The following is a 26,671-nucleotide window of genomic DNA, read 5'->3' as shown; positions in this document are numbered from 1 at the left end:
ACTATAGGTTCACAGCGCCCCCAATGTCCTGAGAAGTAACTACATCTCTGTCCTCTCATGGGCTTCTATAATATCCTAACATTCCCCCCCTTGGCCTCTTCAGAGGCCATAACAACATAAACCGTTACAAACGCAATATTGTGCAGCAACCGGGGCCAGGTGTGTCTACGGACGCATTCTTCGTGTCCTTTTTGCTTTTCTGAACATATCATCTTGACCTGGCCGTCTGGTTCTAAGGAGACATCAGTTAAGAGTGTAGGGGTCCCTAAGCAGCATCTTACTACAAAAAAATCAACAATTAGTATTTGATTCTAAATTATTCTTATTTTATCAAAAGAACTACAAAAACTTTATTAAAATTAACAAAACATAAAGTATAAATGAGCATGATAACAAATAGTAGAGAACCATAGAAAAAAAAAATGAATGAGCTTGGATGCTTGTAGAGTGAAGGTCAGTTGTCCAAAGAACACCAGATTGTACACCCACCAATTAACCGGTCACACTATACTATATCATGAAATCCCAAAATAGATTTTCATATTACTGGCACAATGCCGAATTTTCTTGTAATAGATTTAAATCGGCTTCAAAATCAGCCGCATAGCTTGCATTTATTATTTATTTTATCAAAAACAATGTGAATATAATGTGCTGTGTCCACAACTTACTTATAACTGCTGCTCGGCAAGCCAGAGACTAGTCCAGATTCCCAAGACAGATGCCAAGGCCAGGCATCCGTTAAAACCACATGTCCACAGGCCACCATTCTGAAAGTCAATGCGCGACTGTGCCTGTCTTAGGTTGTCCCTCAGCTCGAGGAATCTTACCCGTCATTGGCTAACCAGTCGTTGCTCAATGACCAATGCAATCCACATCCATTTCAACATACAGGGCAGTGGCACCTGGCTTATCATAGTGATCAGTGGCTCTTGATACCAGACGATGTTTAGGAATCTCTTGCATGATCAATAGTTTCTCAAGCCTTGAGACACACAGCACTTCAAAATTCCTGACTATTAAGGCACAAATTTAACTGTCTCCAATCTGTAACGGGAGAGGAGGAAATAAAATAAACAACTAGGGGGTCTCTGGACTACTGCCTTCACTGTCAGAATCTCGAAAAAAAGATTAGAAATGAGAGATACTTTTATAAAGTAAAATCATAAGTTGTCCCGCGCTTCTCTCTCAGACATGTCTCCTCCATCCTCTCTGGTTCTGATTCCGTAATCCTTCCCTGAGCCGCCCCCCTCACAGGCTCCTTCAGCACTGCTGCGGAGCACCAGTATGCAGGTGTTGAGTCATCCTTTCTCGTCAGGTCATGGTCAATCGTTCGTGTCATCAGCGTCCTGATACATGGCACACACATAACAATAACCACAGGTAATAAAAATAGCAGCAGGGATGTGTAAACCAAGGGTCCCCCCCCCCCAACAACAGAAGCTACTGACATGCAGCCAGAAAGTCACCAATTCTGTCTGACTTGTTTACTTTTCTAGTGTATGAGCTTTGCCAATAGTGATGGAACACTGCACAGAAGCATACCGTGTCATTCCATCTCCAATAGGGAGATTTAACTAGTTGTGCTACCCTTGAAACATGCTTCTTGCTGGACAGTGACAGAGTTTTGTTGGCATAAACTGTAGAAACGTCTTCCGCCTAAATTGAGATTGATACAGTATAGAATTCTGTAAGGATGGATTAACAAAGCTAGATGTATTGGTCTGCTCTGTACCAGGTAAAAAATGTAACTGATTCAATCTTCTGGTGATTTTCTCAATCATATAATGATAAATACAGAAATCTCGTTTTGGAAATTTATGTAATATATTGATACCCCATCTGATTTTAACAAGTAACTTTTTAATCTAATTTTGTTAGTGATCCTGCTAGTGACCATGATAGCTAGTTAGTTTGGACTATATAATTTGCAGATTGATTTACACTCTAATTCTATATACAATTGGCTTTCAATTTTTCTCCTAATTACCCCATCAACCGCAGCTATCGCCAATTTCGCCTTCTGCTTCTGTCACTCGTCCTCTCTCTCTTTACAAACACTTTCCGTGCCCCTCCTAACAATGCGTGATGACAAAATGTTCAAGAACAAACCTTTCAGCTCAGTGAGTAAACTTAGAACCTGAGCTACATATCTTCTCAAAAACTGCAAATACACCTCCTTTCTGAAAGATAGTCCTAATTTACTAAACTAGGCAAGATTCACCTGTGATCTGTTGTTGAATCTCAGAAGAGATTAGCGTCTGGTATTTGTACTGTAACCCATACCCATTATCCATTCACAAATTAATTACAGACCCATAAGCTCCTCCTTCAACAGGGGTAGGGTCATCTTCCAGTTTTTTGAAATCTTGTACTAAATTCATATCCAGTACTTAATAGTGAACAAGGGGAATAAGTCCCTTACTCTTAACCACAACTAAAATTTAGTGAATGAAAAAGCTAAAGTTAATCATAGCTGTCTTTATACAGCCTACTAGGTATGTGTCCAGATGCTTATTAACGAAGACCTGTTCAAAGTATTAAAAGGTTTTAGCCACCATCAGATCTGCATAATTGAAAAAATGAAGAGAAAGTGCTTGACTTGAAGTCTGTAGGAATATAAATGCAACATTTTAGTACATAGTGTTATATTACCAATATGGAAAAATCTATCTGATTTCTTATCTCATCTTTCCTAGAACCGTCATAACCAGGTTTGGAATTGTGGAATTAAAATTAGGTGTTTGACCACAGTTGTATTAGGAATTGGCACAAAATCTGTGTGACCAGGACTGAATCCCTCCTGTTAGTGAATAGCTGTGAAAAGTACTATAAAACAACCAGAAATTTAAATCCAGACTTTGTAATACAAAAATATAATATTACTCATCATCCAAGCATCCTTAAGACTTAAAATTTATTCCTCTTCAGAAAATCCCATTTCCCTCTAGAACTAAATTTCGAATCAACCTTGTGAAAATAAACCATTTAGCAAAATTGATACCATAATGATTTCATTCACTGTAGAGTGCGAAGCTTGAATAGATAGAGTTTCAACACCTATTCCACGCAATAAGCTCAGCTTAGAATCTAAGCAAAACCGATGGCAGAATATTGGCATCTCAAAATCATTGATTACTGAGGCTAAAGCAGTAGCACGATGGATCATGTAAAAATGCTTGCCTGCAGGTCTTAGAAAAGACAGACATAGAGACCTACTAAACTTCCCCCACAAAACTAAATATTAAATTGAGAGAAAAAAAAATGCTGTTTGAATATTTTGATAAACTGGGAACAACTCCGGATGGTGCAAATGTCTTGTTAACACAAACAAAAGATACATCATTCCAGTCACTTTGTGAATAGCCTGATAATTATTTACAATGTGGCGAGAAAATATAAAAAATAACAAAACGCATTGAAGTAGAAGACTATCTGGAGGGGGAGGGAGGAAAGAACAGCAGCAGGTTTCACTTTCCGTAACACAATGCTTTCAACAGACGAGCGCTCCAGTATCCCCATATAAGTTTCCTTTTTTCCCTAGTAAATAGTGTATTTAAATTAGATATTAAACCAGCCCACATATACATACTGGGTTTTTATCATAGATTAATCTGTTCTGAAAATCCTATCAAATTCTCAACCAAGACCGTTATTTCCTCTTATATGTTCTGACCTCCCCACTAGTGAGGGGAACACAGACTCACCTAATCTCCTCGTCTCCTATCGGTACTTTCCAAAGTTACAAGTCATTACGTTCTTCCCTTTTCCTTTATTCTGAGAAATATTGCAATGTCCTTAGATTCCCATATCCTTAAACACCAATTTACCAATTCATGCTTGTCTTACTTTAATGCCTGTAACTAACTTGTAAGCATATTTATATATTTACGTCCATTTATCCAGTATTCAATTTTCAAAATGTAAAATGCATACAGTTACCAATTTTGAAGACCATTGTGATCAATCAGTTTTAGTTCCCCATTTTAGATCCAAAATTAGTTTTCTTAAGTACTGCTGGTCAATCATTACTCAATTAAAATACTTTAGGTCTTAAATTAATCAGAGATGTCTTACAACAATTTGTCAATTCCAGTTTAAAAACTTCTAACGCATGCACAATGGTCGAATCCAAGGTCACAGATAATAACCATGGAAGTTTTTGTTTTTACAACTACTCACTGTTGAACTTAAACTTCAACTGACCTTCACATATTTTGTATGTAAAAAGATAAAAGAAAAAGACAGTTAGACACTCAGTTTAATCATGTTAAGTTTTCATAAAACTCACATTTAAAACAATCCTGGAACTCAAGCTTCAGTGAATAAAACGTACTCATTCAATCATCAACAAATGTGCATTCAAACCAAACCATAAGGTGTTAATTGTTTTGCTAGCTGTACACACACTCTCCCTCTCTTTCCACAGTCTTTTGTGAGTATCCTTACCCCTAACCCTTATTTCTCGCAATCCTTCTATCCGTCCTTCTCTTGGTTCCTCTTCCCTTTGCCTCCTTCACCTTCCATTTTTCTCTATCTATCTCTGTTTGTTCTGAAACTTCAGTTTGTTATTTTGGTTAAAAGAAAAATTAACTCTGTCTGCAACTTGACCATGAAGTCACTGTCAACATAATACTGGATCCAGGGCACTACACATTTTGGCTCTATATTGTTTTAATTTTAAAAATATCTCAATGTCGCTTATACAACTGTGAATTAAACTCAAAGGGAGTTCCTCGTCCAAATAGAAACACACACACACACACACACACACACACACACACACACCTGGGAGCCACAGTCTATGGAAAAAAAATCATTATAAACCACAAGCAATTCTCACACCAGTGGCAATGGAAACCAGAGAGAAAAGAAAAAAAATTGAAAGTCAATGACTGCCAAACCATAAAAATATATACATTAAAACATATTTACAATTTATTTGGAAGTTGTACTTGCTATGAACTGACACAGGGAGTACATAAAAGGGAACTTTATAGGTTCAGTAATTATACCAAAGTTCAAAGCTTTTTTTTTCGTAATGTTTTAAAAACTTTACTCACGCAAAATAGAGTGTCTGAGCTATAGCCGAATCCCATAATAAAAATACTGTAATATCTGGACTAGAAATTGCTTCGCTTATAATCCTTATCTGCAGCTTTAATACTATATTTTGAAATTGAATCAACAATTATTAATTTAGAACATTAATTATTAAAATCAGTTTGTATTTCATAACTGATTACTAAATTCCATATTAATTTAGTTGTTTTACTGTCCTGATTCCCACAATACAGACATCCCAAGCTTTTTGGACCCTATCCAATAAGATGCACTCTAAACAAGATATTTTTTTTGAAATATTAATTTTGTTTTCCAACGTGTTACCTGGTGTGATAAATTTTGAGCACGATTACCTACTGTCTCTTCTATATTTATAAGAACATTGGAATAGTCGGATGGAAAACTTTTTTTATAATAGAACATAATCAAATCTGCCCTGTCTATCCCCAGCTAACTCTGCAGTCTCAATAGTGGGCAGCGTTAGTAAGTGGCTCTGGAATCGTGCCAATAATTCCCGTAGATCGACGTCCTCATCATCTACTTTCGTTGACAATTTGATTTTACTAAAAACATTTTCCTTTGCTTCCTCTTTTCTCTCTGTCAAATTATCTTGAATTTTTGATTGAAATTCGTCAAAATCAGCAGCTGTAAAAAACAGTTGGTCATCTGCGGGGAACCAGTTTCTGCTCCTCCACAGCTTAAGATTCTTATCCAGATTCTGTATTTTTCTTTGACCCTCTTTAAATGTATTATTTTTTCAATAAGTTTCTTAACGTCTTCTAAAACCTTCCCTGTCTGTGTTATTGGGTTTGTCGTTACAGGTGATGGGTTGGACTCATTATTTTTTAACTCCGGGGGGATGTACACAGACGCTACCAAACAGTTCAAATCCCATTGTGGTGTAAAAGTTACCACAAATTTGGTCTTCCACCCCAGTGACTCATTCGTGTCCTTACTTATCCCCTTGGTAGGGGGTTTGCCCAAGTCAATCACTTGGCGTACTAAAGTATTAGGAGACTCTCGGAGACCCTCTAGTCATTAATGTAACATTCTGAAAAGTCTCCTTAATCTTTTTTATAATAAGTTCTTTTTGATTTAAAGCCTGTCCTAAGACTAGGTCTAAAGTTTCTTTCTGTAAAGCTACACAGTCCAATAGTATTCCCACCTAGACTGAGTCTCCACCAGGGAACTCCAGGACATTCTGTCCTGAAGTGGCGCAATTTTGGTGGTCCATAATTTAATTCCTCCATCTTATTTTCTTTTATCTGACTCTAAGCTTGCCCCCCCCCCTTGTTTCTGTTTCTATCTTTCTTTGACACTTTCTCCTTTTTTTTCACTGTAAGCTGTTGTCAAAAATAAATTTTTCTGCTGTCCACCTTATACTACTTTCATTTAAACATAAAATTTTCTCTCAAAAAATGGGGTTTAACCTTATCAGTTACCAACTAATCTTTTCTCTTTTCTCAATATCTATTAAAATTCTATCCTGAAAGAAAATCACGTTAAGTATTCATAAAATTACAATCAAAAAAAAATAGCACACTGAATCAAATGACAAACAACAAGTTTCAAACATAAAACCATTAACAAACAGATGAATTCAAGCCAGAGCACAAAGTGTTAAACTGCTTGTTAGCTGAGAAGCCTTCTGCTCACAGACAGACACACTGATAAAGCTTGCAGCAGTAAAATTCTCTCTCTCTTTTTGAGATATGACACACAGTTTCTTAATTTCACACTTAGTTCTTCACAAACACACAAACTCTCTTACTCTCACAGATTTTTACAAACTTAAAAATACTTAAACACACAGATTTTACACACCCAGAGACTCTCTCTCTCTTATAACGAATAGATTTTTTACTCATACATACACATAGTCATTTATATTAGCAGCTTCCGTTCGTTCTTCCTATTCTGGCCGGCCCCTTTATCACATACTTACATAAACATACAAATTCAGATATCCACTTCAATCATCTGACTCTTTTCCCTATTGGGATTCGCTTTCAAAACAGTACGTCTTTAAGAATAGAAGTCTGAGCGGAAAAAATCCCTACAAGGAAACGGTTCAGACTAATTCCTATTGCAAGTCTCCTCACTCCCAAGAATTTTTAGTGTACACTTGCGCATCAAGGTTAGCCAAACCCCTCACTTGGAAGAATTTTAAACTGGCGGAGACAAATTCTACGACACTTTCCCTCCTCACTTCTAGGACTTTTACATTTGCACGGCAGAGATAGCTAATCCCCTCACCTAGAAGAATTTTAACGGCGGAGACTCCTCACTTCTAAGAATTTTCAGTGTACACCAGCGCGTCGGAGTTAACCAAACTCCTCACTTAGAAGAATTTTAAAGGCGGAGACTCCTCACTTCTAGGAATTTTTAGTGTGCACGACGGGGTCCGCGGTTCCCCTCACCTAGAAGAATTTTAACATCGGAGAGAAATTAACATTAGAAGATTTAAAGTGTCTTACCAGCTAAGATTCTGTACCTTTGTGTCCAAATCAATTCAATTTCAAGTTGGTGAGGATTAAAAAGACAGACAAATGTCTAACTCAAGAGTTAACTACTGGAAGCTTTTGATGTAACAGGCGCTTCCTCACCTTAAAGTTTCGGCCGAAAAATTTGTCTGCCTCCCAATCTGCCAACCTGTGGTCTCCTCCTCCACTGAGAGGGTCACCATCTGTAAGGACGGAATTTGTCCAAGCGTGTTCTTTTAAGGAGTGACCACACTTACCCAATTATTTGATAAAAAGCAGGTACGTTTATTTAGCAGCAGAAACTTAGCTGTTACAGCGAAGCACGAAAGATCGAGTGATTCGCTGGAGAAAATGTACAAGTTCTGAAAATCTATCGATAAGCTCCATTAGTTATACTATTTTCTAATCTCAATTCATGCAACGTGATCTTTCACAAACAAAAGCCTTCTTCAAAATGGTATAATTTGCAAACAAAGGTTCTATGTATTCTGGAAACATTTTTACAAAGGCTTTACATATATTAGGAACATTCTGTATCATGGACACAAAGAATTACTATGATCGAGACATTTTTCCTAGTCTTTTTATCACATAGTTTACCTTAATCTAATCACTTAGTTTAGCAGGCAAAATTGACCTTGCTGATGTTCTTTCATTTGAACATCAGCTTTGTTAGTTGTTATGGCAATAATCCCAGAATTAAAAATTACTTTGGTCATCATTTTAAACTATAGGTTCACAGCGCCCCCAATGTCCTAAGAAGTAACTACATCTCTGTCCTCTCATGGGCTTCTATAATATCCTAACAGCTACCCTGCACGCTGTTGTCCTTGGGAAGGGGACGGCCTGTCCTAGAGGTGGCTGGAAGTTGTGTCAGAATAGCCCACTGGCCGGATGTCACATCGGGGTGGGTGAGAGCCCAATGGTATATAGGGGCAGACCGAGAGCCAGAAGGCAGGTAGCCATCCTCAGCGCTGTCACCCAGGTGGGTACTGGAGCGGGCTGTCCTAGAGGTGGTCGAAATGTGCTGAGGATGTTTAGTGAAGCCGGAAGGTGGGTAGGCCGTCCTGACTGCTGTCATCCCAGGTGGGTACCGGGGCAGGCTGTCCTAGAGGTGGTTGAAAGGTGTGTCAAGGTGGACCGAGAACTGGAAGGGGCATGGGGTGGACCGAGAGCCAGAAGGTGTGTAGGGGCGGGCTGCCTTAGAGTGGCCGGAAGGTGGGAGGGATGGGGTCTTGCTGGGTCTGTATTGTCTGCACTTTGCTATGTAACAGGATTGTCTCATGTACAAATATCATTGTTGAAGTCTTTTCATATTTGAAACTGGGATTTCGGGTTTGTCCTCCTTTCTCTGTAAACTGGTTGAACGGCAGGGTTTGGGGCCTGGCTTTGCTGCTCCTCTCCCTTGTAAAATTGCTGTTGTATACAGCTGTAAATGTTAACTGTTTTTCTGTAAACTCTTTTGTAATTCTTTAATAAAATTTTTAAAAAAACAGTGTCAGAGGTTCTGATCATTTTGAGAGCTGGCTCTGAGGCTGTGTGGGCAGCACGGTGGCACAATGGTTAGCATTGCTGCCTCACAGCGCCAGAGACCCGGGTTCAATTCCTGCCTCAGGCGACTGACTGTGTGGAGTTTGCACGTTCTCCCCGTGTCTGCGTGGGTTTTCTCCGGGTGCTCCGATTTCCTCCCACATTCCAAAGATGTGCGATTCAGGTGAATTGGCCATGCTAAATTGCCCGTAGTGTTAGGTAAGGGGTATGGGTGGGTTGCGATTCGGCGGGTCGGTGTGGACTTGTTGGGCCGAAGGGCCTGTTTCCACACTGTAAGTAATCTAATCTAATCTAAGAAACTGGAGCAGAATCAAGGATTTTCCACATGTAAATAAAGAGTGACTTAGTGATGGGATACTGGCCTCTGAAGTTATTTCACCTGTCTCGTTGTCATCAACTAGGAAATTAGTTTGTATTTTTTAATATTGTGATTGATTTGTTTTTGGGAATCAGAAAATGTGTAATGTTATTTTCCTTGATTATGTTTGTGGATCAGAATCCATTCCAAACCAATACATCGTCTGTTGAGGGTGCTGATTAGCAATAAGGCCTTTATTCTATAATTTGCTACTTTTTACTTAGTTGTATGTTCAATTGATTGGCTGTTTGAAGTCAGATAATATGACGGCTGGAATAGGAACTTCCTTTCATGACTGCTGCAGAACACTCATGTGCATGCGTTTGCAAAGCTCAAAGCCCATTCCCCTCTGTCTGCTTGCCTGTATGATTCTTCAAATATGGCAGTTCTTGTGCCTTGCTTGATGATAATCAAGAATTGACCTTTTTAAAGTATGAGTGTTTTCATTGCCACAGTGGAAAACCGTGATGAATTAACAGTGTACTTAAATCAACTATTGGAGAGCAAGCCACCGCAAACTGATAAGCTGCCAACTGCACAGAAAAAGGGTCTGCATCGTTTTCGTGCTGCTGCACATGCCACACGGGACCTGGTCTCTCTGGCACACAAAGCAAAAGGACTTGACATTCAAAGTTAGTTTGGTATCATTTTTAAAAGAAATTTTACAATGACTTTAAGAGCACTTTTAAGGGATAACCTTACCAGGGTTAACCCAGGGAAGGCAATGGATTTGTGAAATTAGCACAGGACTGTTAATCCAGAGACACGAGTAATGTTCTGGGGACCCAGGTTTGAATTCTGCCATGGCAGATGGAGGAATTTTAATTCAGTAAAAATTTGGATTGAAGAGTCTAATGATGACTCCATTCATTCCAATGAATCCATTGTCGACTGCCAGGAAAACCCATCTGGTTCACTAGTGTCGAAACTGCCGTCCCTCCCTGGTCTGGCCTACAGCAATGTGTTGGACACTTAACTGCCCTCTGGGTAATTGGGTTTGGGCATTAAATGCTGGCCTAGCCAACAATGCTCACATCCCATGAATTAATTTTTTAAAAAACCTTGAAATTCATGTAGGATGTCTGTGATTCTTTTAAAAATACCCTTTGGCAGAGCAATTGCAATTATAACAAAATGTGTTCACAAACCAGGAAGCTAGTGAGGGGAATTTTTGAAAAGTTTTAATCCATTTGCTGAAGTATGCTGGGCTGTTAATGATCTCTAAAGCTAACTGAACTCCATCAGTTGAAGTTCTAGCCTCAATTCCCTCTATGTCCCTTCCTTCATTTCTTCACTTATTGTTGAACAAATGTTGAATATGTCTGAAAGAAGTGATGATGTTTACTGTAGCTCAAGATATTTTGCCCATTTGTTTGTGTTTAATTTATGCACAGTCACTGTTTAAAAATAGTTTCTCATGGTTTTATGATCATTGCATCAGGACTAGTTGACTCTTGACAAAAGAGCTGAACCCCAGAGGTGAGTGAGAGTGATTGTCCTTGATGTCAAGGCAGCATTTGACTGAGTGTGGTATCAAGACCCTACCAAAACTAGTCAGTGAGAATCAAGAGGGAAACCTCTCCCCTGGTTGGAGTCATACCCAACACAGAGAAAAAGATGCTTGTGATTCTTGGACATCAATCATCGCAGTTCCAAGACATCGGTGTAGTATAGTGTCCCAGGTCCATCTGGCTTCGGCTGCTTCCATCGATTATTTTCCCTCTGACATAATATCCGAAATGGAGCTGTTCACTGAGCAATGTTCAGCACCATTCATGATTTCTCAGATACTAAAGAAGTTTATGTCCTTGGGCATCATGTCCTGGAGAACATCCAGGCTTGGGCTGATATTTGGCAATTTATAGTTGTCATAGAAGTACCAGGCAATGACCATCTCCAACAAGCAAAAATGTAACCATCTATCCTTGATATTCAATAGTGCTAGATAACTTAATCAAAATCCTGGAAATTACCATTGACTAGGAAATGAGCTAGTGTCAAACAGGGTGGCGCTGGAAAAGTACAGCAGGTCAGGCAGCATCCAAGGAGCAGGAGAGTTGATCATTTTGGCAAAAGACCTTCCTGACATTCCTGATGATGGGCTTATGCCCGAAACATCAACTCCTCTGTTCCTCGGATGCTGCCTAACCTGTTGTGCTTTCCCAGTGCCACCCTTTTCAACTCTGACTCTCCAGCATTTGTAGTCCTCGCTTTCTCCCAGGAACTGAACTGGATCAATCATATAAGTACTATGACTACAAGAGCAGGCCAGAGGCCAAGAATCCTGCAATGAGGAACTTGCCACTTGACTTCCCAAAGCATTGATGTCAGTGGCAGTAGCATCTGTAAGGTACACTGCAACAACTCACCACGGCCTCTTTGACAACAGGCCCATGACCTCTGCCATTCAGAAAGACAAGAGCTTGTGCATACATGGGCAAATCACATCTACAAGCTCCCCTACCAGCAACATGCCTTCTTGACCTGGAACTAGAAAGCAACAATGAAAAAGTACCACTCTGAACAGCCTTCCTTAATAGGCAGTTCAACACCACCTTCTTGATAGCAACTAGCGACAGGCGAGAATTGCTGGCCTAACCAGTGCACTTGTATCCTTTGAATGTATTTAAAGAAAAGTTTTTCCTTCCTTCGTCCTTTTCTGATTTGTTATTTCTCCCAATTGTTACAAATACCAATTGTTCTCCTCCAATTTAATAGCACTTTTACAGAAATTCATTTAATAATTCATGTTTCTTGGCTTTTGTTAGTGGATTATTTCAATTGTTATTGATTTTTGAGCAGGATTTCTGTTATTCACGTTGGACATCTACACAATTCAAGAGGTTCAGTTCAGACAATTTGTGAGTACAATAAATGTACAAGATATAAGGTAAACATGCAGAGCTTTGGGGATGGATCAGTAGGGTCAAGCTAATTTTATGGTTCTGTTAAAAGAGTTGTCACAGGTGATGGGCCAAATGGCCTTCTGTGCAATAAGGTATAGAATGGACACAATGTGAGGTTGCATGTTAAAACTGAAATGTAAGGTAAGAAGAGCAGAATTCTGTAGATACTGGTGAGCTGAAATGAAATAAGTGTTGGAGAAGCTCATCAGGTCTGGAAGCATCTGTAGAGAGAGAAAGTTTAAATTTTAAATCCAGTATGATTCTTAGTAATTGAAAGTGCTGGAAAATTGTGTTTTTTTTAAATGCTCGTGGCAGAGGGGGAAGATGAGCAAGTGGAACAGATATTGAGTGTGCCCAAAGTAAAAATGATAGTAAGTAAGTGAGAAAGAAATATGTGAAATAGGTGTAAATACTATTCGTAAAGAGGAGAAAAGAGTTCTCTCTATTGAGAGCAAGGTGAACAAAATATCCCTGAGGAGGGATGAGAGACCAAATGGAGACTGGATGACTGCTTTGTGGAACACCTCTCTTCATAGGAATGATGCTGACATTTCACTTGCTTATCATTTCAGTCACCACCTTGCTCCCATGCTAATATTTCTATCTTTGGGCTGCTACAGTGTCCCAATAAAGCTCAACACAAGCAGCTGGAACAACACTTTATTTTTCAGTTAGACATTTTGTAGTCTCTAGGACTCAAGACTGAGATTCACAACTTTAGAGTAATTTTGTCTTACACCCCTGGTAGTGTCTAGCTTGTGTTTTGTTGACTTTGCTTTCTGTAGACTGGATCTATTTTCTGTTTCTTAGCTATTATTGACACCTGTTTTACGTAGCTATCACTCCTTTACCACCATTATCACTAGTTTTGTCAGTTTGCTTTGGGAATGTTCACCACCTGTCCCACTTATTCCCCTTCCCCACCCTCCTATTATGACTAGCATTAAAAAACACCACTTTCAAGCTTTTTTAAGTTCTGAAGAAGAGTGATATTGGTCTTAGAATTGTTTCTCTTTCCTCAGATATTGCCAGACCTGTTGAGTTTCTCCAGTACTTTTATTTCATATTCTCTCTCGAGAACTAAGTATTTGTTCTGATTAATTCAAATGATAATTTGAATGTAAAAATAAGTTTATTTCTTTTTATATTGTAGATGTCTCTCTTTATCTACCCAGCAGCTTGTTAACTATCATCAATCCATCACCTAGTTCTTTGTCTGTTTCTTCAGGCCAGACAAAAGACAATATAGAGGTAATAACTTTGTTTTGTTATATAAACTCGTGTTTACTGTGAGAGTTGGTTCTGGGGCTACATTTTTTAAAGTATGTGGTTTGGGGAAGGAATAACACCGAGGTCAATTGCTTTGGATTATTTATCAGTGATAAAATTGTGAGGATTTGTAATTAGGCCCCACAAGCAGCTCAGTTATAGAGGAAATGTTTAGATTACAAGTTAGAGATGTTGTTTACAAAGTTAATACCAAGAAATACAAAGTTAAGCTAGGAAAGGGAAACAATGAGAAGCTAATAGAAATGGAAACAACTTCTAGGAAATGTTAGCAAAGACAGATTTGGGCATTTTACTAGAAAACACTTGGACAACACCAGGTTAGTAATAGTGAATAGAGCAAACAGGATATATTGTTCGGGGAACATTCACATATCTGAATTTGGACCAGGAGGTAGTGACTAAAGCCGACTTCACCACTCAGTAAGGTCATGGCTGATCTGATTACATGACTTTCCCACCCACCTGAAATAATGTTAAACTTCTTACTTGTTAAGAATCTACTACCTCTGCATTGTGGACATGTAAAGAGTCTCATGTCTCAAATTCTCACCTCTGTCTTAAATGGGTGACCCCTTAATTTGAAAGATATCGCCTCATTTTAGATTCTCTCATGAGAGGAAATCTCCTTTCCACGTCCACACTGTGAAGGTCCCTCAAGATTTGTGTTGAAATCAAGTCAACTCTTGCTCCTCTTATACTTAGCAGTTACAAAATTAGCTTGCCTAATCTTTCCTCTTAACACAACCAACCCAATTCAGACATTAATCTAGCAGGACTTCTCTGAATTACTTGTGCTGCATTTACATTCTTTGTTGAACACAGGCAATAATGCAATAAACAGTATCCCAGATGTGATTTCAGTAATGCCGTATGTAAGTGAAGCATAACCTCTATCTTTGTTTTCAATTCCCCCCAAATCAACAGCAGATTTTTGTTTGCTTTCTTATTGCTTGTTTTACCTGCAATTCAACATCCCTGATCAACATCCTGGAGGTTATATTTGACCAGAAACTAAACTGGACTAGCTATATCAATACTGTCGACAAGAGTAGGTCAGTGGTTCAGAATCCTGCAATGAGTATCTCTTCTTCTGATTATCCAAATCCTGTCCATTATCTACAAAGAACAAGTCAGAAGTGTGATGGATTGCTTCTCACTTTCTGAGATGCATGCAGCTCCAACAAGAAGGTTTACACCAACCAGAACAAAGCAGTCCATTTGATTAGGACCATATTCACAATCATTCACTTGCTCCACCGGAATTGTGGACCATTTACTACATGCATTGCAGATATTCACAAAGGCTATTTAGACAACATATCCTAAACCGTGGCCTGTAGCATCGTGCTTTAGGACACCCAGTTCCCTCTATATCTGGGAGCTCTGCAATTTCTCATCATTGTGACATGATTTCTTTCTGCTAAAATGGACAAATCTCTATTGTTTTCGAGTTATACTCCATTTACCAGACCTTTTGCCCACTTACTTAACCAGCTGTCACAAACCTACTGTTTACAGCTTGCTTGCATCCTCTTTACAACATACTTTAGCAACCGTACCTTTGATTTATTCATTCAAGTAATTTAAATAACTTGTAAAACTTTGCACTTGCACTGATAACTGCGGAATGCTACTGATTACATTTTATCCACCTGAAAATGATCCATTTATGACTACTATCTTTCCAGTTAACTGGCCTATCTCTCTCCAGTTTGTCAACCCGAGAAAGTAAGTTTTTATTTTCTGTAATGACCCTTGTATGTAGCACCAAATACTTTCTAGTGTTTGAAATAAAATATATCCACCTTTTGTCCACAACACGTTACTACTGCAAAGAACTACAATAAATTGGTTAATTTCCCTTTCACAGAACAAACTAAAAATCTTTCTGAGAATTGGTTTGTACAATATCTTAGGTGCACTTTCAGTCTCTAAAGATATTAAGGGATGTGAAATTAGCACCCTGATCAGCAATAACAAAGCAAGCTTAAGGGACACAGTGATCATTACTGTCACTATGAAAGACCCCAACAGACGTTTCTGAGAGACTGCTAGCTTGATTAAGGTGTTCAATCCTAAGGTGTTCAATCCAAAATGAACAGACAATTGTGCTCTTTAAAGCTCACCTTTGTGACATTCTACATTGTTATGGACATGAAATAAATGCATCTTTTTGTAATTTGGATTTCTGAAGGAACTTGAATTTAAGGCTATAGAGCAGAAGCAAACTTCTAATTACAGTGACAAATGTATTCTATCCACCAATGTACTCAAAATAAGCATTTATTGGAAATGCAGTTGACTGTTGGAAACAGGCCAGACAGAAACTTAATCTGATTCTGGGGGAATTGTGAAGAGCAAATTGGTTGAGAGTCACTAATAAAATGATTTGAATTGGAAATATGCATCTGATTTGACTGGATTTTGCAACCATTAGTGAAACAATACCACTTGCTGCTGACCTCAAAGAAAAATGATCAGCAACTAGTGGCATGGATTTCCCTTTTCAGGTGCCAGTTTAAACTTGGCATTAAGGCAAGTGAATCTCCAAGAGTTTAGCAGCAGTGATATTGGTAAACATTACATTTGAAGTATTCTAATAGTTAGCAAATCTGGAATTAAAAGTATTGATTGTCATTCTTGTACCATGGAAGGTTGCCTTGCACCCAGCGCTGACTTGTCCTTCTTTGCTTTGCCCATGGTGAAAGAAATGTCTCCTCATGATGAAGCTGTTACCTCCCTGATACATTGGTATATTGCAAATGGGCAATTTTGTTTATAAAGGGACAGGAGCAGGCTGTTCAGCACAGTGAGCCTGGCCCGCCATTTTAGATCATGGCTGAACATCTCCTAGATGCCACTTTCCTGCACTATCACCAATCTGTCAATGTCATTAGTCTTCATAAACCTATCAATTTCTGTCTTGAAACTGCGCAATGATTGAGCTTCCACAATCCTCCGGGTTAGAACATTCAAAAGATTCCTTAACGTCAGAATTAAGAAAATCTTTCTGATCTCCGTCTTTCTGATCTCCATTTTTGTGAGATCTATCTCCTACTTCTAGCATCACGAGACAGGGGAAATGTTCTATCTACATTCACCTTAATATGTCATGGGCGAACTTGTAAGTTTCAGTGAGATCGCCTTGCAGTCATAGAATTATAGAAATGTACAACATGGAAGCAGATCCTTCGTTCAACTCATCCATGTCGACCAGGTATCCCAACCCAATCTAGTCCCACATGCCAGCAACCAGCCCATATCCCTCCAAACCCTTCCGATTCATATAGCCATTCAGATGCCTTTTAAATGATGCAATTGTATCAGCCTCCTCCACTTCCTCTGGCAACTCATTCCATACATGTACTGCTCTCTGCTTGAAAAAGGTGCCCCTTAGGTCTCTTTTATATCTTTCCCCACTCACCCTAAACCTATACCCTCCAGTTCTGGACTCCCCCGCCCCAGGGAAGAGACTTTGTCTATTAATCCTATCCATGCCCTTCATGATTTTGTAAATCTCTATAAGGTCACCCCTCAGCTTCTGATGCTCCAGGGAAAACAGCCGCAGCCTATTCAACCTCTCCCTATAGCTCAAATCCTCCAACCCTGGCAACATTTGTAAATCTCTTCTGGACCCTTTCAAATTTCACAACATCCTTCTAATAGGAAGGAGACCAGAATTGCATACAATATTCCAAAAGTGGCCAAACCAATGTCCTGTACAGCTGCAACATGACCTCCCAACTCCTGTACTCAGTACTCTGACCAAGAAAGGAAAACATACTGACCGCCACCTTCACTGTTCTATTTACCTGTGACTCCACTTTCAAGGAACCGTGAACTTGCACTCCATGGTCTCCTTGTTCGCTCCCGAATATAAAAGTCCTGCTAAGTTTTGCTGTCCCAAAATGCAGAACCTCACATTTAACTGAGCTAAACTCCAGCTGCCACTTCTCAGCCCATTTGCTCATCTGGTCCAGATCTTGTTGTAATCTAAGGTAACGTTCTTCGCTGTCCACTACACCTCCAATATTGGTGTCATCTACAAACTTACTAACTGTACGTTTTATGCTCATATCCAAATTATTTATACAAATGACCAAAAGGTGTGGAGCCAGCACCGATCCTTGTGGCACTCCACTGGTTACAGGCTTCCAGTCTGAAAAAGAATCCACCACCCTCTGGCTTCTACCTTTTGAGCCAGTTCTGTATCCAAATGGCTAGTTCTCCCTGTATTCCATGAGATCTAACCTTGCTAACCAGTCTCTCATGGGGAACCTTATCGAACGCCTTACTGAAGTCCATACAGACCACATCTACCACAGCAACCACCATTCTTTTGAATAGATGCTAACATATGCACTGCTATGGATGTCAGTAGTTCTTCACACTCTGCTCCTCCCTTTTTAAATGGTGGAGTTATATTTGCTCCCTAGCAGTCAGCAGGAACCTTTCCAGTATCTATAGAATTTCAAGAGATTATAAATAATGAGCTTTGCTATCTCTATCTCTACTGCTATTTCCTTCAGCACTCTGGATGAAGCTCATCTAATCCAGCAGATTGCCAATCCTTAATCCAGCTAATTTTCCAAATGCTATCTCTTTGTGAATACTAATTCTTTGTAACTTTTCAGTTTCATATTTCCCTTAGTCACCTAGTATTTCTGGGAACATTTCTGTGTTTCCTGAGAAGACTAACTCAAAGTAACTATCTCTTTTCTCCACATTCCCCATTATAAATTCTCACACGTCCAATTGTAATGGACCGATATTTATCCTAACAAACCTTTTCCTTTCACATATCAATAGAAGCTTTTACAGTCTGGCTGTATATTTCTTGCTGGTTGTGAGGAATTTAATTTATAGTTGGTATGAGGATGGCAACATGTCACTTGTGAAGGCTGTATATGTTGCTCATTCCTACTTGCTTTTCATTGATTGTTTATAGCATCTGAGTGATCAATCATTGACAAACAGCCCAAATAGGAATAGCTCGTTCTCTTGCTTGAAGGTCATTTATGATTTGAGTTTGCATGGCAATCATAAATTATAAAAATAAAATTAACTATTTCTGTACCTATGCTAATGGAAACCACAGAAGTTGTGTGAGTGTAGTCATGAAATATTTGAATTTATAATTTTGATTTCATTCTCATTCTGTATCAGTATTCAACAGTCACTACTACAAAGGATTGGTCGAAGGCTGCCTCTGGTGAAATAGATTGCAAAGCCTTGGTTGAACAATTAAAAACGTGCTCAAACTTACATGAACAGTTTGAAATAATCCATGTAATATATATGACAAAGTAAGGTTTTTCATTTATCAAAAATATATTAAATATTTTTTCAGATGCTTAACATGTGGTTTGATTTTTAATCAATACCTTCCTGTTCTATTTGTAGAGGTATAGATTGGGATACAAATATGACTGATGATCCTCGCACCACTATCCGTGACCTCCTAATGGAGCTTTACACAAAAGCTGGCAATGCTCACCAGTGGGGACTAATCCGTTACATATCTGGCATGCTCCAAAAAAAGATTGAGGAACTTGATGAGGTAGGTAAAAATCCCATCCTTCACATTGTACATAATAGTGTCATGTATAGTAATTTCAACACTTTCCAAGTGTGAAATCTGTTGGCATACCACATATTCACTTGACCTTTTCTGTCAATACAGTGCATGTTTTGTTTGCATTACAATTTATATTGTCAATGACTTGTGTATGTTAATGTTGTAATAGAATTGGAGTACAATTGTATGATTACTTCTAACTCCTCTGAGTATTTCTGAAGTTCTATTTTCATCGCAATGTGGAACTGAGTTTTTACATCTATTTTATATTTGTTTTCGACAGCTTTGGGTTTTACTGTTATTTTAATCTCTTTTTGCCTTACAAAAGTAGTGATTCTGGACAACAGCTGTCTTCAACTTTTTGATACATAGATTATTTGACTACTGTGGAATCAGTTTAGCTCAGTTGGCTGGATTGTTGGTATATAGAGCACTGTGATGCCAACAGTGTGGGTTCAATTCTATTACCAGTTTCAGATGACCATGAAGAACTCTCCTTCTCAACCTCTTCCCTTGTTTAGTTGCCCTCAGGTTAAATCACCAAGTCTCTTATGCTGTGAGGCAGCAATGCTAACCACTGAGCCACCGTGCAGCCCATTTACTAATAACTAGGGATGGTAAATCTTGGCTGTATTTGAAACCATATGAAAGTTCCACTGCTACCTTGACTGAGATTGATCACCTTACAAATCAGTCTTGTATAGTCTGACATATGGCGTGTTTTCTCATAAACAACAAAACAATCCAGTACTTTACTGAGCTATTGAAATGTTTTCATTGTCAGTAAGTTAAGCAGTAACTGGTAGTAAATTATTGCTTTAATAGTATATAATATTTGCATTTTTATATAACTACATTTTTGATGCAATCTATCACAGGCTTGCACAACACTCTTATCAAATCAGAAGCATCTTACTGTTGGCCTTCCACCTGAACCCCGAGAGAGAACAATTTCAGCGTGAGTACTTCACTGAAGACTGGTTATTCGGTCATATTATATTGAAATAGTTATGAAATCAATTTAGTGTCTTTCTTTCTTCTTAGACCTTTGCCACTTAATGAACTTACAAAATTGATTGAAGAAGCTAGCGAACAAAATGTCAGTTTGGTCATCCTCACACAGGTTAGTTCATGCAACTAAGCACTATTAATGAGTCCTGTTTGAAATCCATATTTATATACAGTTGGATTTAATGACCAATTCATATTTCTCCCCTATTGTCAATGGATAACTTGCTAAGTTTGGCACAACGTCCTGTTGGACACCAAATCATGAGTCAGAAAGTTCAGCTTGGATAATTTGTGAATAAAATTGAAGTACCAGGATTGTTTTGATACTTAATGTTACTTCTTAACCTACTGCTAAGATGTCTCATATATATTATAGAGTCATAGAGATATACAGCACGGATACAGACCCTTCGGTCCGACTCGTCCATGCTGATTAGATATCCCAACCCACCTGCAGCACCCGACCCATATCCCTCATATACTGATGTATGTTATCTATGATATATTTTCTAAGGGTTGGAATTACTGAATTGATTCTCAAATTAACATTTACATTCCAAGTCTGATTTCAAATAAAATGAGCCACCTGAAGAGGAAGGAATCAGCGTATGTGTGGATGCTGAAACAGAAATTTTGATGGTTTTAAAAAAGGTTTTCTGGTATGCATTGTGGTGTTACTAGGATGTACTAAGTATAACAGTTAGGTAAAAACAAGGACTGCAGATGCTGGAAACCAGATTCTAGATTAGAGTGGTGCTGGAAAAGCACAGCAGTTCAGGCAGCATTCAGGGAGCAGGAAAATCGATGTTTCGGGCAAAAACCATTACCATAGAAGTAATGTTTACATGAATCATCAGAAATGCCTAACAGGACTGCTGGAGAGTAATATCCATTTTTCTAATGCCCAGTGTTGGTCTTTCCATATTTTTCTGGTACATATATATAAGTATTATCTCAAGTTTAAAACCATACAGATTGCTGTTCCATAGCACAAAATAATGTTGTTGCTTTGGAATGTACCCAATCGTACAATATATTCATAGAGCAAGTTTAGAGAATCTAGGATTGCTGTCTTTCAGACAGACAACCTTTGGGAAATTTACTTGGAGCATTCAAATCATGAATAATTTTCATGGAGTAAATGAAGAGAAACCTTTTTTCACTGGTATCAAAATTTGTAATCAGAGACACATTTCATTTAAGTTTAGTAAAAAAAACAAGTCTAGAGGCAAGATGAGGATTGAAAAAATACACATTGAGTAATATTGATCAGGAACATACTGTCTGAAGAAAGAAGGAACTGGATTTTTAATAAAAACTTTTCAAAAGGAAAGGCTTCTTCAAATAAAAAGGGCTCTAGGAAAAGAGCAGGGGAGTGGAACTGATTGAATATCTCTTTCAAATAGCACACAAGAGTTAAATATAGTGCAGTACTTCTATGCAGTAAAATTATATTCTAATTTTATTTGTACCGTAAATTAGCTGCTTTATATTTATAAATCTTTGTTTTGACAGGAAATTGTGGTTTACCTCGCAATGTACATAAGGACAGAACCCAGTTTGTTTGCTGAAATGTTCCGACTGCGTACTGGATTAATTATTCAGGTCATGGCAACCGAGCTGGCCAATTCTCTCAAGTGTTCAGGTAAAGCTTCTTAGATGCATCCACAAACTCTGACTCAAGATGGTAGAATATACCTACTTCTGAAAGTATTACAATCAAACTTTGAGTTGCTATGTTCAGAGTTCATCCAAGAAAGCACTTTGTGGGCACAGAGGGAAATAATTTATAGATGTCTTTAGATTTTTTCCAACTGTGGAAAACTTTTCCTTGTCGTCCAAATAAATAATGTTGTCTCAGTACTCATAAGTGCCATTACTAAATTGGAACATTTGCAAAGTTGTTTTTAAGTGCTCCCATGTGCAAAGACTGGATCCATTTCAGTTAATATTCCTTTTTTCTCCAAAAACAGATTGGAGTGAAGAGCACCCTATTATATCAAATTCTAAGTTTTTTTTTAAAAAGTATAGTTTCTAATGTCCATATTTTACTTTTTTCTACAAAGAGTCCTAGTTCAATGAAGTTCTGTTGGGGTATAGGATAATTCCCAAATTTTGTTTATTTTTTACATTCTAACCAACTGCAACAGGTTTACTGCCTGTGAGCTGAAGGATGTTATTGTTAGGTCTGTAGTCCCTTTGTCTTTTCTATTCCTAATACTCTCATCCTGGCAAGCATATCTCTAATCAATTGCCAGTTTCTATTGTTCAACAAAATATAAAAGATAGCATAATGTAGTCTTGGCAATCCTGCCAACCCTCTGTTCCAGTCAACCCTGTCTAGCTCTGTTTTTGCCTCATTGAATCAGCTTTACTCTCATTGATTTTTCTTACACTAGATTGTTGCATATCATTGTGTGCCCCCATCCTGATCCTCAAGATATAATGATCACTGTCTCCTAAATGTTCTTCTGCTGGCACTTGATCAAATTGGTCTATTTTATTTCCAAGGACCTGGTCCGAGAATGCAGCCTTGGTAAGGACAAGCCAGGGAACTATAGACCAGTGAGCCTGATGTTGGTGGTGGTCAAGTTGTTGGAGAGAATCCTGAGGGACAGGATGTACATATATTTGGAAAGGCAAGGACTGAGTAAGGATAGTCAACATGGCTTTATGTGTGGGAAATTCTGTCTAGCAAACATGATTGAGTTTTTTGAAGAAGTAACAAAGAGGATTGATAAGGGAAGAGTGGTAGATGTGAACAGTCAGGCATTTGACAAAGTTCCCCATGGGAGACTTTATAGTAAGGTTGTGCGGTGTCCATTCATCCGTTGGCATAGCCTCTGCTGAATCTCATCAATGTACCATGCCTCAGGGTATCCTTGCCTGCAGCATATGAAATAGACACGGTTGGCTGAGTCGCATGAGTATCTGCCACTTACATGGTGGGAGGTGTCCCCACACATAATGGTGGTATCTGTGTTGACATTCTGACATGTCTTGCAGTGTCTACTGTGACAAGGTTGTATGGTGTTGTCCTAAAAGCGAGGCAGTTTGCTACAAACAGTGATCTGTTTGAGGTTTGGTGGCTGTTTAAATGTAAGAAGTAGAGGTGTGACAGGCACTTGGAAGTACTCAAGGATGCCCTCATAAGAACGGGGGTATGATGCTCAACTCATCGACCACCAGTTGCAATGTGCCACAGCGAGAAACCGTAAAGACCTCCTCAGGAGACCGACACGAGCTGCAATCGGCAGGATAGCATTCATTGTCCAATACTTTCCAGGAGCCAAAGAACTACTCCATGTTCTTCGCAGTCTGCAACACATTATCAATGAGGATGAGCACCTCGCCAAGACCATCACCACACCTCCACTTCTTGCCTTTAAACAACCACCAAACCTCAAACAGATCATTGTTCGCAGCAAACTGCCCAGCTTTCAGGAAAACGCCATACAACCTTGTCACAGCGGTTGCTGCAAGACGTGTCAGTGTGTCAACACGGATACCACCATTACATGTGGGGACACCTCCCACCACGTATGCAGCAGGTATTCATATGACTCTGCCAACGTTGTCATATGCTGCAGGCAAGGATGCCCTGAGGCACGGTACATTGGCGAGACTTAGCAGACGCTATAGCAATGGACAAATGGACACCACACAGCAATCTGCAGATAAGAGTTTTCTCTCCCAATCGGAGAACACTTCAGCAGTCCGGAACATTCGACCTCGGACCTTTGGGTGACCATCCTTGAAGGTAGACTTTGGGACAAGCCACAATGCATAGTAGCCAAGCAGAGGTGATAGCCAAGTTCAGTACCTGTGGGGATGGCCACACACAAACACACACAAGCTCTCTCTTATCTGCTCACACATACTCTCCCACACTCTCATGCACCCTCTCACAGACGTACCCCTTTACATTCACATTCACACACATACACTTGCACACACTCTCTCACTTGCGCGTGCACGCACACACACACACAAGTTTGTGTGGTGAATTTATACTCGCAGAATTACATGTTATGGTGCTGAGAAATTGCATGAATCCATCGTGGGATACTGTAAATCTCTTTTTTTAGTTTAGAATCAATCTGAACATGGAACACAGACAGCCTCACACAGGGCACCTCACACCTTCAATGCATTATCTGGGTCCACATGGCACCTATTGTTAAAGTTCACTTGAGAATGTAATTTTTAAAAAGTTCCGGGATTTAATATGAAAGAACTGAAACCAATATGGTCATTCTAAAACAGCAGAGACTTAATAACCAATCCAGGCCTTTTTCAATACATAATTTCTCTTACATCACACTGCAAACCTTTGCGATAAATTCCACGTCTTACGATCTTGTACTCCACAACCACTTGATGAAAGAGCAGCGCTCCGAAAGCTAGTACTTCCAAATAAATCTTTTGGACTATAATCTGGTGCTGTGTGAATTTTAACTTTGTACACCCCAGTCCAACACCAATACCTCCAAATCATTATTCCCTATACTCCATGCATTTACATACATGCATATTAACGTTGTTTAGGTCTTGTTTTCTGTCTCCTTTACAGTAAATTCGCAATTAACTTGCTGTACACCCACGTATTTTATGAACCCTGATACTCTCCTCTACTGTTCTCCCCTGGTTCTCATACCCCTGCCAAGTTAATTTAAAGGTCCCCAACAATACTAAATGCTTAATAAAGAACTCAGTTCCAGCTTTGGTCAGGTGCAACCCAAGTGGCTTGTACAGGCACCAACTTCCCCAGAGCCAGTCCCAGTGCCCCAGGAATCTAAAATCCTTCCTGCTGCACTATCTTTTCAGCCACATAATCATCTGTCCCCTCCAATTTCTGTGCTCACTTGTATGTGGTACTGGGAGTAATCAAAGATTACTATATTTGTAGTCCTGCTTGCTAACTTTCTACCCAGCTTCCTGATTTCTGACTGCAGAACCTCATCTCTATTCATGCTCAATCATTGGGACCACAAACTCTGGCTATTCACCTTTATGCAGAAAATTGTCCTTTATCCTCTCTTACATCCTTGACATTGTCAGCAGGGAGGCAACATACCATGCTGAAGTCACATTGGTCACAGAAACGCCTGTCTGTCTCCCTAACTCATGAATCCCATATCACTACCACTGCTCTTTTCTCCTTCACCCCTACTATACAGTCAAGCCACTTGCAATGCCAGAAGCTTGGATCTAACTGTACTCCCTAACCATAACTTGAATTTCAATCAAAAATTTAAAATTTTCAAGAAATAATGCTTCTAACATCGAGGTGTATGCTTTCCCTTTCTGAACTAGTTTCATTCCCTTTAGTGTTACAGGCCTTCTAATTATCTCCACTTTGACTTATTTTCCTAATCAACCTGGTCAGATACGTTATTACACATGTTTGGAGCAGGTGGGACTTGAATCCAGGTCTCCCGGTCCAGGGTAGGGTCAATACCCATGCCTCTGTATTTTATGCAATAGCCTACTGTGGGGGACCTTATCAAATGTTTTACTGAAATCTGCCAACTGCTTTACCCTCATCCACCTGTTTGGTCACAATCTCTAAGAACTCAATAAGGTTTGCAAGGCATGACCTACCTTTCACAAAACCGTGTTGACTATCCTTAAACAACTTATTCCTTTCTAGATGATTATGAATCCTATCTCTTTCCAACACTATTCCCACAACCAAAGTAAGGCTCGTTGGTCTCTACTCCCCTTATTGAACAAGGCAACAATATTTGCTATCTGCCAGTCTTCTAGCACTATTCCTGTAGACAATGATGACATAAAGATCAAAGCCAAAGGCACTGCAGTCTCCACACTGGCTTCCCAGAGAATATTAGGATAAATCCCAACCAGCCCAAGGGACATATCTGTTTTTGCAGTTCCCAGCATTGCAAACACCACCTCCTTATGCACTTCAATCCCATCTAGTCTAGTCGCCTGTGTCTCAGTATTCTCCTTGACAATATTGTCTTTTCTAGTGTGAATACTGACAAAAAGTATTCATTTAGTGCTTACCCTATCTCCTCTGACTCCACGCACAACTTCCCACTACTATCCTTGATTGCCTAGTCTTACTCCAGTTATGGTGCTCAGTGGTTAGCACTGCTGCCTCACAGCACCAGGGACCTGGGTTCAATTTGCCACCTGTCTGTGTGGAGTTTGCATATTCTCCCTGTGTCTTAATGGGTTTCCTCTGGGTGCTCTGGTTTCCTCCCACAGTCCAAAGATGTGCAGGTCAGATGAATTGGCTATGCTAAATTGCCCGTAGTGTTAGATGCATGAGTCGGGGCAAAAATAGGATTGGGGAATGGATCTGGGTGGGTTACCCTTTGGAGGTTCGGTGTGGACATGTTGGGCCAAATGGCCTGTTTCCATACTATAGGAAATTAATCTAATAATTCTTTTATTCCTGATA

At 39.2% G+C, this 26,671-nt stretch overlaps 1 protein-coding gene across 6 annotated transcripts in view; it reads left to right on the top strand.

The window, feature by feature from the left end:
* The window catches only part of phka1a (phosphorylase kinase, alpha 1a (muscle)), a 126,313-nt gene that overhangs the window by 69,104 nt on the left and 30,538 nt on the right, over positions 1-26,671 (top strand). For 5 of the 6 annotated variants that reach the window (XM_060832660.1, XM_060832662.1, XM_060832661.1 and 2 more), the window contains 7 exons: positions 9,912-10,088; positions 13,516-13,613; positions 18,819-18,958; positions 19,056-19,212; positions 20,109-20,188; positions 20,275-20,353; positions 21,757-21,886. In XM_060832660.1, coding sequence (XP_060688643.1) covers positions 9,912-10,088; positions 13,516-13,613; positions 18,819-18,958; positions 19,056-19,212; positions 20,109-20,188; positions 20,275-20,353; positions 21,757-21,886 — 861 coding nt within the window. The remainder of the gene's footprint in view (positions 1-9,911; positions 10,089-13,515; positions 13,614-18,818; positions 18,959-19,055; positions 19,213-20,108; positions 20,189-20,274; positions 20,354-21,756; positions 21,887-26,671) is intronic. The other variant, XM_060832663.1, reaches the window with a different exon arrangement.

Source organism: Hemiscyllium ocellatum, chromosome 11 (assembly GCF_020745735.1).
Source record: "Hemiscyllium ocellatum isolate sHemOce1 chromosome 11, sHemOce1.pat.X.cur, whole genome shotgun sequence".
NCBI classification, from domain to species: domain Eukaryota; kingdom Metazoa; phylum Chordata; class Chondrichthyes; order Orectolobiformes; family Hemiscylliidae; genus Hemiscyllium; species Hemiscyllium ocellatum.
This window is presented reverse-complemented; position numbering and strand designations above follow the sequence as displayed.